The following is a 14,999-nucleotide window of genomic DNA, read 5'->3' on the forward strand; positions in this document are numbered from 1 at the left end:
CAAACCTCTTAAGTTCATTATTTGTATTCCTGTCACCTTTGCTACTAGACACCAAAAGCTAGGCACTGTCCCCCTCCTCCAGCCCTATCTTGGAAAATGTTAGTTCTTTAAGAAATACTGAAATACTACTCTGGGAACATAAGACTACAAAAATGCCTTTTTTTCAAGGCCTGGATTTATTTTTGGGTTGTTGCATTGGAAATAATACAGATAATTTAGATGAGGGAGTTAGACTAGTATCTTTTCTAAGATTCTAGGAATCTCTTCCCAACTGGTAGATCATAACCATGTCTGTGAATTTTAGCAGTCATCTAGGGGAGCAGTTTAAAATAGTTCGTTGAGGATAAAGCTAGTTAATATATAGACCAATTCCTGAAACTATAGCTCTCCAAAAGCTTCAGGATTCCCTAACTTCCGACACCATACAAACCATGGGCTTGTCTTCCATTTGCCCAGGGTGTCCGACAGTAGTGGCTATGGCATAGCCCCACTTACGTGACTGTAGCCGGACACCAAGTACGCTAAAAGGTAGAAGAGGCCCTATCTCTCTGTCTATATGTAAACATACAGACATCGTTTTACCGAGCACGCATTACTTTTGGAGGGCCGCACCTGCTGGGAACGTTGAAAAGCCGTGGAATTCTGAATGATAACATCGCTTTCACATTCTTTCTGATTTCAGCTCTGTTTAACCTCATCCCTGTGGGTCTTCGAGTGGTGGCCATCCAAGGAGTTCAAACCAAGCTGTATTTGGCAATGAACAGCGAGGGATACCTGTACACCTCGGTAAGCCTTGCACGGCACTCACGCTTTGACTGCTCTAGGTTTCATCTGACGTGAAATAAAATATGCTGCATATGTGTTAGCATTGCAGATTTCTCTGATGAGGAAGAATGTTCTTGATGGAAATATCTCATTTGAAAGGACAAATTAACTTCCGGGGAAAGTTATATCTATTGCTAGTTAATCATTTGAAGCTAACATTTTCGGTATAAAAATCACAGAGCCACTAAACTTTTTTGCATATGATAACACTTGGATTGTTATGTTATGCAGCATATCGTAGAATGCTCCGTCTTGCTTGGCAGCTGTGGGAAGCAAAGCCATTTCTATAACTCAGCTCAACATATATTTATCCCCGCTTCCTCCTAAAGAAATTAAGGAGACCTCTTCCTCATATTAACTCTAGGACATAAAAGATCGTTCTGGAAGTGTCTCCATTTCTTATCTTCAGTTCCATTAGGTCACATTTGCTGTCTCTACCCTTTTTCCATCAGGCACATTTCAACCTCTCCATATGTGCAAATTCCTGCTTTTCCCAAGAAATACGTAAACAGTGTTGACAACAATTCAGTTAGGAACATGAGGCCAAATTAAGCTTTTTAAAAATGTTTAACATTGAAAATACACGTAGAAGCGGTACAGTTACCAGGGTGAGGATTTCATTCTTACCAGTAGACCTAGTTACCGATTACAGGAGATCACTTAATCTGTGAATACTCTGGAGTCTTCATTTCGAGTTTCACATATTTTCAGAAGAGGCTAGGATGTTTACAATGGAGAGAACTGCTTGTCAAACTTCCTACTAGACAGACTTCAAGGAGGGTATTACCATGGCCGGAGAAATCTGTTGCTCAAACTGCCAGAGTGATCAGCCCGTTGTGCTCTTGCCTGTTCCCTGAATTTATGGCAAAGCCAGGTGTGTAGAAAGACTGTTGGCAGATGTGGTGGAAACCATGTCATAGCCCCGGTTTTCAGAGACCAGGCTGGGGAAGAGGTGAAAGAAGACGAAGACCACAAAGAGCCCATTCATTTGGCAAACCGGGCAGTCCGTTTCATATTACCGTAGAAGGTTAATCACCAGCATAATCCTCCAACCCTGGTCACTGTCCGCTTCCTATCAGGCCACGGCAGCGGTCTTGTTGAATAAATGTGGGGGCTTGATTATTTTTACAAATGGAAAATTTGGATTTATTGCTCTATTCATGGAATCTGTCACTTATTAATACGTTGCTATTATAAAGGATAGGAAAGGGGATTTGTTTTTCAGATTTGTGTTAAGATTAGAGAATGTAATAACGCAGGATTTTAATTAACTTCATTTAGATCCACAGACTACCTTAACAGGGCCAGATACAAAGGTAGGTGTTTAATGAAATAAATGCTTGTTTTCTGAAATCACTGTGTTGGCGTGGGAAGGAGATGGGATATATGATGCATACATTTGGGAAGGTAAATACCAGATGGCATAGAAAGTAATTATTAGGAAATAATTACTGGTCAGGAATCCAGAAGGTTGAATTTTTTTTAAATCTTGCAACAGTAATTTTAATTTTGGAAAGAGCATTGAAGTTAGAGTGAGGGAGAAGTCATGTTAGGTAATATGTCAGGTGCCCCCACTCAAGAAAATTAGGGCATTCGGTATTACATTTAGGGAACTGATGTCAAAAATTCATAGCCTACCATTCAAATTGACCATTATTTTAGCAAATAGGTAAGTGCCAACATGAGCTCATTTCTAAGGAAGACTTCCCAGGAGGAATCGGCATTGTAGATCGATGGGCTTCCTTTCCGTGCTGGGCAAGCTGATGGCGAAATGGGGGACACTTTGTATGCATTTCCCATTAAGGAAACGGAACCTTAAGTAAGCATTTCCTATTAAGGAAAAGAAACTGTTTTCATTAAGGAGGAAGGATGTGTGATTGATAACCCTGGAGTTCATATAGGGGAAAATATCCAGTTAGTGTGCTCCAGGAAGGGATCTGAATCTTCTCCAGGCTAAATTTTCTACTTCTTGTTACTCCTCTTGGATCAAGGTTTGGAGGCCCTTCACCGTGTTGATCACCCATTTTGGTATCATTTAAGGTATGGTGCCGAGACGCTATTAGGATAGAATCTGTCTCGGTGACTTTGGCATTTTGTGTTGTTGTGACCAGAAAGCTACAGGAAATGTGCCTCCTCAGAAGCGAGAGGCTCACTCTTCCCTTACATGAAACCATGGCACTTCTACCGCTGAAACATTGCATTTCTGTTAAGTGCCACTTAGCAAAGGGAAAATGGGTTTGGACAGTGACCTAAGGAGGATGCAAAAATAAGGAAGAGGGGTCTACTGATGTGAGCAAGTAAAAAAAAAATCTGCTAGGAAGTTACTGAAAATAATCTTGGTGAGGAATGACTAAGGTCTGCCTCAGAGCACCGGCAGTGGCACTGGCTAAGAGGACGTGTATTCGTGAGCTGTTTTAGAGGTAGAAGCCTCAGGATTCGGTGGCTGACTGGATTTGGAGGGAAAGCAGGACCCCGAGGGATGGTCAAACATGTCTGCTTGCCGTTCACTGCGGATGAAAGTAAAGTAGCTGCAGGTAGAGACACTTGAAGAAAGTTGCACAATGGCGGGTTATTAGGGCCCCCGGGGGAGAGGCATTTGGTTAATTGGTTTGACGGTGAAGCTATTAACCAAGATGGGGAATAAAGGAAAAAGCAGACCTGGGAAAGAAGATACCCGAGTGTAGCTTGCTATAGATGCTTGCAAATATGAACATGGAGTTTGAGAAAGATGTGAGCTAGAGATAAAATGTGGGAGTTACCGCTTGTAGGGGGTGGTTGGTGCCATGAGAATAGTTGGGCGAATATGTGGCACAAGAAGAAAAGAGAGTTTGTCAAGTAATATTAGGGAATACCATCGTGTAAGTGGCCGGCAGCAGCAAAAGAACTAATTGGGGCAGATAATCATGGTATTACAAACGCTAAGAGGGGAGAGAGTTTTCAGAAGAGTCAGCAATGTCAAATGCTTCAGAGAATAAGTAAAACAAGAACTGGGAATATATCATAGGAAGGTCTTCGCTGATCTCGACAAGAGCGCTTTCAGTGCAGTAATGGAGGCAGAAACCAGGCTGTAGTGGGTGACTTGAGTGAATGGGAAGGGAGAAGTAGAGGCAGTAGGTACAGCATTTCTCACAGGAGAGACATGAGTATTTAGAGGAGGACACAGGACGGAGGGAGGAATGCTTTCGGGGTTGTTCGGTTAAGACACTTGAGTCTACTTGCTGGGTGAAGGGAAAGAGCCAGTGGAGAGGAAGGACTTAAAGACACAGGAAATGGGACCCTCTATGGAGTGGGGTCCGGAAGGAGTTGAGGAGACTGCTGGAACTGAGTGTTAAGTGAAAGGATTAGATTCGCCTTGATAAGAGGGAGGCCGCTCCTACAACAGGAGCCAAAGACGAGGACAGATGTAGACATCGGTATACGAAGCCTGCTGGTGATGGAGAGGAAGGTTGAGGGATTTCCAGCCAAATGACCTGCATATTCCCAGGGAAGGAGAATGAGAGGTCACCTGCTGAAAATCAGACGCCCGGGGGTGGCACGGGTGAAGATCCGAAACAGCTCTTTTGGGAAAGGGGCGTGGAAACAGTCTAATGACCAGGGCTGTGGAAACCGCAGCACGTGGGCCCAATCCAGCCTATAACCTGTTCTTGTAAATAAAGTTTTATTGGAACACGGTCACACCCATTAATTTGCTCACTGTCTCTGACTGCTTTTGTGCTACAGCAGCAGAGTTAAGTAGTTGCAACAGAGCCCTTAGGGCCCACAAAGGCTAAATTATTTACCACCTTACCCTTTACCAAAAAAAAAAAAAAAAAAAAAGTTTGCTGACTCCTAGTCAGACAGCGGTTCTCAACTTAGCAACCTATTAGAATCACCCGGGGACCTTTAAAAAAATTCCAGTCTCTGTGCTACACTCAAACCAATTATATAAAAATGTCTAAATGGGGGGATCTGTGCATGAATATTTTCTAAAACTCCCAGGCTGATGCTAATGGGTAGCCTGGGTTGAAAACCACTGATCTAGAGAAAAATGATTGCTGAATAGCAACTGAGACCCACCCCCACCCCCACCACGAGGTCGGAAACTGTGAACTCATATGCACTTTGTCCTTTATCTGAAATTTCTGATGCTTATCATCTTTTTCTGCTCCTGCAAACAAATTGACTTTACATTTCTAAAGGACTCTTTCTTGAGATGAAGGAAGATGCTGATCCTTGGAAAAGCTCTCTTATTTTATTTCCTTGTATTTCTTTGTATACTTCTGCGTTTCTGCTTGTCCATCCCTCCATTTCCTTGAAATTCAGTTTTATATTTTTTACTGTTTCTTCCCCCCGTTTGTCCATTACATAAAGAAGCAATACCTCCGTGGTGTTATTGCTATAGGGATAGTAATTTATTTTCCATGATTAATCTCAGAATTCCTGCACTGCACCCTCCCCTCCTTTTTTTTCTTGTTGCCACGGGGGACAGACTTGATGTAGGCTCAAGTGGCAGTGAGAAACCATCTGTGGCACAGAGAATCGTAATTAGCCATTATTTCATAACATATTTACTTTTGTCGATGATAGAACTAAGGCTTTCTGGAACTGTAAGGAAATTATTATTCATTGTTCATACCTTTGGTTTTTCTTTACCAATGATGAGTTATACACAAGCTTTTGAGAGTTCCTCAAAACTTCATAGTATAAAAATTTAATAGCATAAAGCTGTTCGTAATACATATTTCAGAACCAGTTGAAATAAATAAACATTGCAGAAAATCAGGGGTCTCAAATGTGAAAATATTAATAACATCCTAGTATCTCTTTTATTGGAGGAGTAATACCGGATGCTAGAAACAGGATAATACAAACTCAAAGGTAAACCAGAAGCATTTTGTTTTGATTTTGGAATGTTCCAGAACTCAGTAACAGCCTTTTTACTTGCCTAATTACCTAACCTCTCGTCAACACTACTTTTCCATTTTCAGAGCGCGCATTGTTGCTTGAGTTGTTTGTCGGGGTTGGGGTCACTAATGTGGAGACAAGTAAAAATCCTTTGAGAAGTCAACCTTTTCCATTCATATATTTCTAGAGAGGACTTACGGGAGTGGTTTTACAGCCTTGTTTTATGGTCCTGGGATGACCACAGCAAATTAGAGGCAAGACCAGAAGGCAGGTCTCTCTGATCAGTCAGCTTGATGCCTCGGGAATGCAGCAGCGTGTGTCACCGATCCCAGGGGCCTGGTCAGACTTGAGTCTGAACTAGGGGACAGATTCTGACTTCTCCACCGGAGTATTCCCACATACCTTAAATTTACTCAGTTTCTTCTCCCATCACAGATGTTAATTTCGATGATCCAATCAAGATGTTGTCTGATTTTCCACTGTATAGTTCTTGCTTTTTTTTTTTTTTTTTTTTTTTTGCGACTAATAAACAATCCGTCAGGAACTGCTTTGAGTAAATATCGTGCTCCTAAAAGCCCAGTTTTTAACATTATGGTTTTAGGAATCCCAAACCTCTTTAGAAAACTAAGAGAATTCATCAAAAATTTGAGAAATGACCATGGATTCTTAAGTATGCCATATAAGTTTACCAGTAGTTAAACTGAGCTCGAGAAAAATGCACATGTTTTTCACAAAGCGAGGAGGCATCGTAAAAAGTAGGATCCAGGGGCAAAGAATTTTCTGGGTTTAGCATTCTGGTCACTGGGCTTAAATACCATTATGTAATGGAAGGTTAGTTGATATCGTTTGGGTGAATTACAGTCAATTCTGATAAATGTTTTAACTTCCGACTGTGGGGGGGGGAGGTTGGTTTACGTTAAAAGGCCTCAGATGCTCAGTACATTTGCTGTCAGCTGTGATCGTACTGTCATGCAGATTTGTTTTCTTTCTCACATTTCAGCACGTGACTACTTAAGGCCTAATTTTCAGTGATATGACTTCACAGCTCTAGCCCGTATTCTAATATAGGAAGGATGTTAAAGTTTAGATGAAAAAGCACGGGGCGCCTGGGTGGCGCAGTTGTTGAGCGTCTGCCTTCGGCTCAGGGCATGATCCCGGCGTTCTGGGATCGAGCCCCGCATCAGGCTCCTCCGCTAAGAGCGTGCTTCTTCCTCTCCCACTCCCCCTGCCTGTGTTCCCTCTCTTGCTGGCTCTCTCTATCTCTGTCAAATACATAAATAAATAAAATTAAAAAAAAAATCACAAAAGTTTAGATGAGCTCCTCGATCAGTTCAGTGTGATGAATGTCCTCCTAGCAGACATGTGTAACGTGTAAAATGTTGGAGTTCTGTTAAATTTGTGTATCAGCAAGTTCATATAGGGTTACTGTCATAGAGGCTTATAAATTTAATTAGAATTATATGGAGGGCACTGGTGTAAACATTAGAGCTGTTTAGGGAAGTGGGATTGACCCAGTTATAAAAGGAAATGATTTAAAATAAACACAAATGCTGTTAATACCCAGTACAGAAGAACATGATCGTTATCAAATCAAAATTGATTTCTCGGGTGGATTTTGCATATAACCAGTAGCCATCATATATAACACCCCTGCAAAGCTAGTAGGCACACATTCTAACATCTGATTAAAACTTTAGCTTCTTTGTATACTTCACTTAATTCACCAAGTGTTCAATTTGAGTTGTTTAATATAAAATTAGAAAAGGGTTGACTATGAACACTTAGGTTCCCAATTTCGGTACCCACATCTAACAGGATTTTTGTTTTCAGGGCCATAGAATTAAACATTTTTGATGGGCATTTTCGTTTCAGACTAAGGTGATTGTAAGGGTAATTAAATGCATACACACACACTTCGGAGTGCTATCACTAAAAGTGGACTATGAAGAAAATGAAATTATTTTACAGAAAGAGAAGCAGAGAAAACAAGCACATTTTATTTGTTAATGGATGGCTCTGCTAGCCCAAGGAGCTAAACTGTACATTTTAAAGAAGCTTTCAGTTCCCGTGTTGGTGCTGTTGAGGTAGAGGTCATTATATTTACTGTATTGAAAAATATACCATATATAGCTGTATTCGTCTTCGGTATTCCTTCAGAATACCAGTGAATCAGCATAATTTTCAAACCCGAAATAAGTTTCCCAAGTCACAGATTATTTCACATGCTTCGTTCTCTTTCCATTTCATGGAAGTTTCATTCAAATGTGAAAGGAAATCTAGCTTGGCAGTATTTGAATATGAAATCAGATAAATCTGGTTGTTGGTACCTTCACAGTCAAGTGCCTTCTCTTTATGGTCTCCGTAAAAACGTAGCCCAGACTGGTAAAGTATTCAGATCAAAGGTATAGTTTCTTAGGTGGAAGAATGAGGATGGTACTTTCTCAGAAATCAAGGAGGCAATAGTAGTTGTCGCTAAATAGAGCGAGATTGGCTCCGTATTCTGTTTTTGAGGCCAAGTTGAAAAACTAATCCAAATGAGAGGTCATGGGGCACATATTTAAAAGAGTGTCTCACGGCTGTAACTCAGAAGCTAAATTCATATTTGTAGGAAAAAAGCCAGTCTCTTGGAGCTAAAGAATAAAGTAATTGGCAAGAACAAGGAAGAAGAATTTTAGCAAGTAAAGCCAGATGTAGAGGGGGTAATTCATGCGTGCGCACGCGTGCGCACGTCCTTATGCACACACACAACACACATACACAAAGACAAATGGAAGAAACCAGTCTTATGTTCATTGCTCTGTTGCTATTATGGGACTAGTTACTTTGGAATTCCCAAAATAAATCTGTTTTAAATATATATCCTACGCTGAACATGTAATACCTTTGGAGATTGCTCTAGCAACATATTTGGTAATGCTTACTAGCTTTATAGAACCGAGCAAATAAGACCTTTTTGTGGCATTTTGGGTAATTATCCAGTAAGTCTCATGTCTTGGTGCAGGCAGTGCTTTCAGTCCCTCCCTTCTTATTTGTATAATTTTAATCCACAATGTGGCAGAAACAAACAGCCCATCAAGGCCTTTTTCTTATCATCCTTTCCATGAAAGTTGTATTTTAAAATAGTTTACCTAGCAATCCTATACTCATTAGGTAGTAACAGATTTTTCTCCATCCCCCCTTAGTCATACAACAATGTCTAGCAAAAATTACCTTTTTAGTAAGTATTAAACTAATTAATAAAGGTGTGTATAAAAAATAAAAACAAATCATACTATGTGTGTCAGGCCTTTGCATATGTAAAATAAGTGATAGGGCCCAATTATAACCTTTCATGGATCCTCTCAAGTGTTAACATTTCCAGATTACCTAAGAGAGTGAATTATTCAGGGGCCCCTGGTTGGCTCAGTCAGTTAAGCGTCTGACTCTTGATCTCAGCTCAGGTCTTGATCTCAGGGTCGTGAGTTCAAGCCCTGCTTTGGGCTCCGTGTTGGGCATAGAGCCTACTTTAAAAAAAAATAGGGAATTACTGATACACAAAAAAATTGAAGGCAGCAGCACTGGTTTCAGTGGTTACCCCACTTAAAGGGAATTGTGACTTCTGAACAGGGACACTTTAAATGAAAGCATTTCTCTGATCATTATAATAGCTGTAACCAAGGTTAATAACTGGCAAGCCCCTGACTAATACATTTAATATGTTTTACCCAGGCTGAATGTGTGAATAGATAACACGTCTGTGCTAAAATTCTGATTAAGTTATTCATCAGATACTCTGATGCTAACTGCTTTTGACAGTCTGGAAGTGGAACTGCTGGGAAAGCCTCAGTTGATTTCTTGGCTAGATTTTGCATATAACCAGTAGCCATAATATAGAACGCCCCGTTCCATAAGGGCCCCAGATGTGAATAGGAATTCCAGCTCAGCATAGAGCCGGTGTAGCCAGAATTAGAGGTGATGTCCATTTTTACCCAAGAGAAAAATTATTATAGATATTTGGAAACGTCAAATGTAAATAACAACCCCAAAGCATTAACAACTTAGCAATAATAGGATGAAAAAAGCTTAACAGGGGGAGGTTATGAATCATCCCATAATACTTTCATAATTGACGATGAGACACCAGAAAGTGACAGTGATCGCTTTCAGAAAAGAGCTTCCAACTGGTGAAACTCCATTATATACAGCGAACACTGTAACAGAAAAGCCTATGCATAACAAATCCATTGCTCTAATCTGGCCACAAAATCAGCAAGGCTACAACAACCAAAGTGTTTTGGTTGTTTGCATGGTTAAAGAATTCTCAAAAATGTTGTGTAAAGTATTCCCTGCTTCCTGGCCACGTCATACTGAGTCCCTGTATTACAAGTGCTAACGGAAGGGCCTCTCTGCAGACTGTTTGCACTGAAGAAGATTGAGGTCGAGCCTACAGAAGACCTGGGAGCTGAGAGCTTCTTTACTGTATCACAATGTTTAAGGCAGAGATCAGAAAGCTCCCGCCACACCTCTGGTCTCAGAAAGCCCACTCACACGTCTCAGCCCCAGAGAACCGGAGGCATGAGATGGTCTAGGAGCTTTGTCGGCCAGTCAATAATTACCAGCTATCCGGGGAGCATCCCCATGGTACTAGGCTATAATCTGGCCACAAACAGTGATCACATGGCTCTGTACAGTGGCCGGAGTTTACAGTCATTCGTCCTGTGTTCAGAGCCCTGATCGTTCATAGTTGCTCTACCAGAGGAGGGATTGGCATACACCGTTCCTCCCCAACTTCTGCAGCCTGGCAATGCTATTTTTAGTCCTGAACTCACTGTAAGAAAATGCCATATAGGGAAACAATCTGAATGTCCTTGGGGATGGGGGTGGGTTGAGGGTGCCTCTTTATGGAAATTTACGAGTCGTATTAAGTAATATATATTGGATATTTGGCAAACACAGTCTTCAGCAGATCACATTAAGACCATGTGTATATGTCATGGGATGGTAGAATTGAATACAACGCAAAAATGGTTTTCAGTTATATCAAGGAATGATGTAAGTTCAAGTACTTTAAAAGTCTTGTAAATGTGTGAGTCCACTTGCATAACACAAGTGGGTTACAGTGGATTCAGCCAACCAAAGCCTGGAGGTATGTCAGAGTCCACCTCCCATGTTTGGACGATGCCACTGGGCAATCTTTCCCTCCGGTTTTCTACACTTTCGTCCTGCAGTAGTAGGCGTAGCAAAGAGAAACAACGCTGACCTGTAGACCCAGGTGCAACTTCCCGGGGCTGTAATATACAAACTATATTAACACGTGCTATTTTGAGGAGTACAAAGTACTTAGTTCTCCAGAATGGGATGATCATTTCCTACCAGGGACTTTTTGCTCTGAGATCCCTGTTACTCATGGTACTTTTGTCTGATTGGATGGTTGGTTACATGGGTGGTTAACACTAGAGACATTAGGTGGATAAAAAAGCACATTTATGAAAGCTGTTTATTACATTTGCATTCCTAATATCCCTCCCAACGAGGGAAGCCACCCAGCCAACTCGCGTTTCTTCGTACTCCTCTATTCCCAAATAGAATTATTTGCTCAAACAAAAAATTCCGCTCCCAGTAGGACTGTCAATAAATCAAAGCATTTGTATGCCACAAGGGTATTTGAATCTTAACAATTCTTTAATTTCACATAATAGGCTCAGGAGACCCTTTAACTGCTAGTGTCTCTGATCTAGGCATGAGACTTTATTTAAACCAATAATTAACCTTGAGAGTAGAGCTCAACAGAACCGCGATGGGTGGTTTTGCTCAGAACATTCTTTGCTCTGGACCTTGCTCTGATTTCTGTTCACGTGAAGGGCGTGCAGAGCAGCATTTTCTTTTACGTGGTGTGGGCTCTCTTTTGATCCGCCTCCTCTCCAGATTTTGAGGTGAGGCTCTTTGCCTCGCCATAGCTGATCATTTTATTCTGCACCCCTCACTAACAGCCTCTGTCTCGTACCGCTGAAGCCGTAGTGAGACTAGCAGAGTTTCGACGTCAAGGGAGGCTGTTTTGTTTTGTTTGTTTTTCCATATCTCTAGTACATTCTGGCAATGTTCCGCAATTTGCATGAACCACTCATGGTACTTGCTTTCGGAGACGTAAGGGCTCTGCCTCTGGGGCTCACACCTGGATGTGGACCCACAGAGACTGTTGTTCTACGAGCTGCTGGGCGCTCGTGTTGTTTTTGTGTTGTGTACCATCAAAACATACAAAAGAAGCACGCGAACAGGTGAGGAATAATAATAGTAAAGAAATGTAAGGATTGCACATGTGTTTGAAATAATTCTGGATTCGATTTGATTCAGACTTTTGGGGGTTTTTTTTTTTTGGCGGTCAGGACACCTCTGTCTTGGCAGTGTTAGGGAGCTAAAATGAAAAAGAAATGCAGTTTCTTTCCCAAGGTTATTGGTACTCTGAGGTTTTGACTAGCCTCTAAGTGCTAGGTTCTATCCTCAGGGTTCAAGAGTGTGGGAGCAAGTGGCCAAGGCATGTCAGAATCCCTGCCCCCACCTTAGAGGTAAAGATATGCCCCAAGATTGCGGAAATCCAGTGAATCAGCCGAGGAGATGATGTGATGGCACATGTTTTCAAATAAGTTTACTATCGTTGCCCTTTTCCCCTCACTTGTGCTAATATTTGAACAAGGAGCTATGCAAGCAGGTTTTAAATCGTGTGATTACCTCCTTAAAGGTCAGGTTTTCCTGTTATTTTATTTAGCATTTCTGTCAGAATATTTGACGAAGGGTTTTTTATGGTAAGTACAGAAGCGTGTGTACAATAGTCTTTTTATGTGGTCAGTCTCCCACTTGGGAAGGGGAAGGACTTGCCATTTTTTATCAGAATAATTGTGAACCGCCTTAGTTTAAAATTTGGAACTGTGATGTGATATGATTGGTGCTGTGGTAGGTTCTTGTATTGGCTACGGCGGATTAAAAAAAAAAAGCATGAGAAAGAAGATGGGCAGTTAGTTGGTTTGGATTTTTACTTTGCTTTAACAACCAGTGCTTAATTGAGTGTTTTTTTTTAAATTTTTTATTACTATTACGCATTAATGTTACGCAGCCCTGAATGGTGACCTAAGTCCACCTTTGAGAGGCTTTCCAAACATACACTCTAGCTTTTTTCTATGTTTGGATTTTTACTTTGCTTTAACAACCAGTGCTTAATTGAGTGTTTTTTTTAAATTTTTTATTACTATTACGCATTAATGTTACGCAGCCCTGAATGGTGACCTAAGTCTACCTTTGAGAGGCTTTCCAAACATACACTCTAGCTTTTTTCTATGTATAGCTAATCCTCAGGTGTAGGTGTCATTTACACAATTTGTTGGAATCACTCCTTTAATGGTATAATTTTCTTAGCTGACATTATGTAGACTTCATCAAGTCCAAAATTCAATAACCCAAGAAATTCTACCAAGACATCAGTGTCGCTTGTACAGCGGTAAAAGCCTATTAAGATCCCTCTATGTGAAGTGTGTCATAAGAGTATGAGATACTAACCCACTGATATACTGAATCAATAGCATTTCTTGGTAGTTAAATCCTGCTTTTTACATGGCTCCACACTCCTCAACCTGAGAGATCTCAAACCTCCCAGGGTGTGTTCAAGTCGGGGGAAATGAAAATACGGCCCACTGTGAAAAAACCTGGCGAATATCTTCAGCAAGTTGCTCATTTCTGGCACATTAGTTAATTACTTCACAAATTGTTCATCATGTTCCCATTTCGCTTTTATAAGCACAATAACACTTTCTTTTTCTAAATGTTACCAACATTTAATTTCTTAATGAATCGATGACTGTTCCATACATTATGAATTAGCATATGGATTCACCCGACCCAGTGGCTACAGTACATTTTCAACCATTTGTTGGAGCTTGAGGGAAAAATCGAAGCCAACTAGTAATACTTATTACATAAGTCATATGTTTTCTCATAGAGGTTAAGATTAAACTTTGTTCTTAAAAGTTAGCAGCAAGACATTAAAAAAAACCAATATTCTTTTTCATGGGGAGTTTAAGTATTATAGTAATAGAAAAAAGTTTGTCTTTTTTGTTCGATTTTATTAAACCTCTATTTGCTCTTATTGTTGCCTCCCAACCTATTACCGTTTCATCACGAACCAGTGTTTTATTCAATATATTGAGGAAATTGACCTTTCAGGAAGCCACACGCATAGCTACTATACCAGAATCCATGATGGGTCCAAAGTTCATGGGGGACCCTGGATATAAATATACTCTCTCTGTATAGAAAGATCCCATTTGAGAGGGTTTGGTTTGTGTCGTGCCAGAGAAATTTTGCTATAAAAAGAATTTCCATTCTACGTTTGTCCTGTCTCCAGGACTCTAAGAATTTGGGAGAGGCAGCCCAGTGTCATCATCATATTAAAATAATAATGGTAAGTGTGGTGATGCATTCATTTGGAACCCTGCTGCCTTACTCACCTTATATCACAGTATGTGGAATTGACAAGTGGTCAAGAAAAACTGTTGAATTTGGATTACTATTTTGTACCGCCGAATTAAACACAAAGTCAAAATAGGTGTATTTTGTAACAACAAATAAACGAATAAACAGTGGCCTGAAATTCATCATCCTGTCTAATTTTTTTTTTTTAATCGCTATGGCCTGAGTTACACTGATAGGGTTCTTTGCCCTTCTAGAAGTTGTGGGTAGGTTTGTAATCTTTACATATTAGGCATTGCTGGCCAGGAAACATTAAGTGGCTTTCTTGCAAGATACGTGAACTTTTCTTTAGCTATTTCATGAGTCTCAGTCTTCCACAGAATTCCAGAATCCCTGCCTCTGATATGATCCTGTGGCAGATTCATGGAATTTCCAGAGTTTTTCTTGCTGTGATGTCGACAGTTGTTCCCAAGGCAATTATGTCTCATAAGTGGTCATCCCACTTTATTCACGAGAAAATTGTTCCTCTAGACAGTTCTGTTGTATTTCCTGTGGGTGCTAAAAGAAACTTTCTGACCAACTGAGTTTCAGTTCCCGCTTTTAATTGAAATTTTCTTTTATAAGAATACCTAGTAGTTCATTTTTCCCTTCAGGTATGACATTCTGATTTCAAATGAGAGGATTTTTTGTGCAGTTTTGCTTTGTTGTTTGTTTTGTCTGCAGTCACTTTCCTCTCTCCTGAATTGCTCCTGGAAGGCCTCACTGCCTCCAGGTTTTTATTTAGCACAAACCCCTCGATAGAAGCTAGATTACACGTCCTTTAAGGCCCTACTCTGTTTGGGCTTCATTGAGTT

General features: G+C 40.6%; 1 protein-coding gene across 5 annotated transcripts in view; it reads left to right on the forward strand.

Moving 5' to 3' along the window:
* The window catches only part of FGF13 (fibroblast growth factor 13), a 489,088-nt gene that overhangs the window by 429,112 nt on the left and 44,977 nt on the right, over positions 1 to 14,999 (forward strand). For all 5 annotated transcript variants that reach the window (XM_087859452.1, XM_087859456.1, XM_087859455.1 and 2 more), the window contains one exon: positions 683 to 786. In XM_087859452.1, the coding sequence (XP_087715578.1) occupies positions 683 to 786 (104 nt within the window). The remainder of the gene's footprint in view (positions 1 to 682; positions 787 to 14,999) is intronic.

Source organism: Ursus americanus, chromosome X (assembly GCF_024610735.1).
Source record: "Ursus americanus isolate L20-20 chromosome X, mUrsAme1.1.p, whole genome shotgun sequence".
In the NCBI taxonomy this organism is placed as follows: Eukaryota; Metazoa; Chordata; class Mammalia; order Carnivora; family Ursidae; genus Ursus; species Ursus americanus.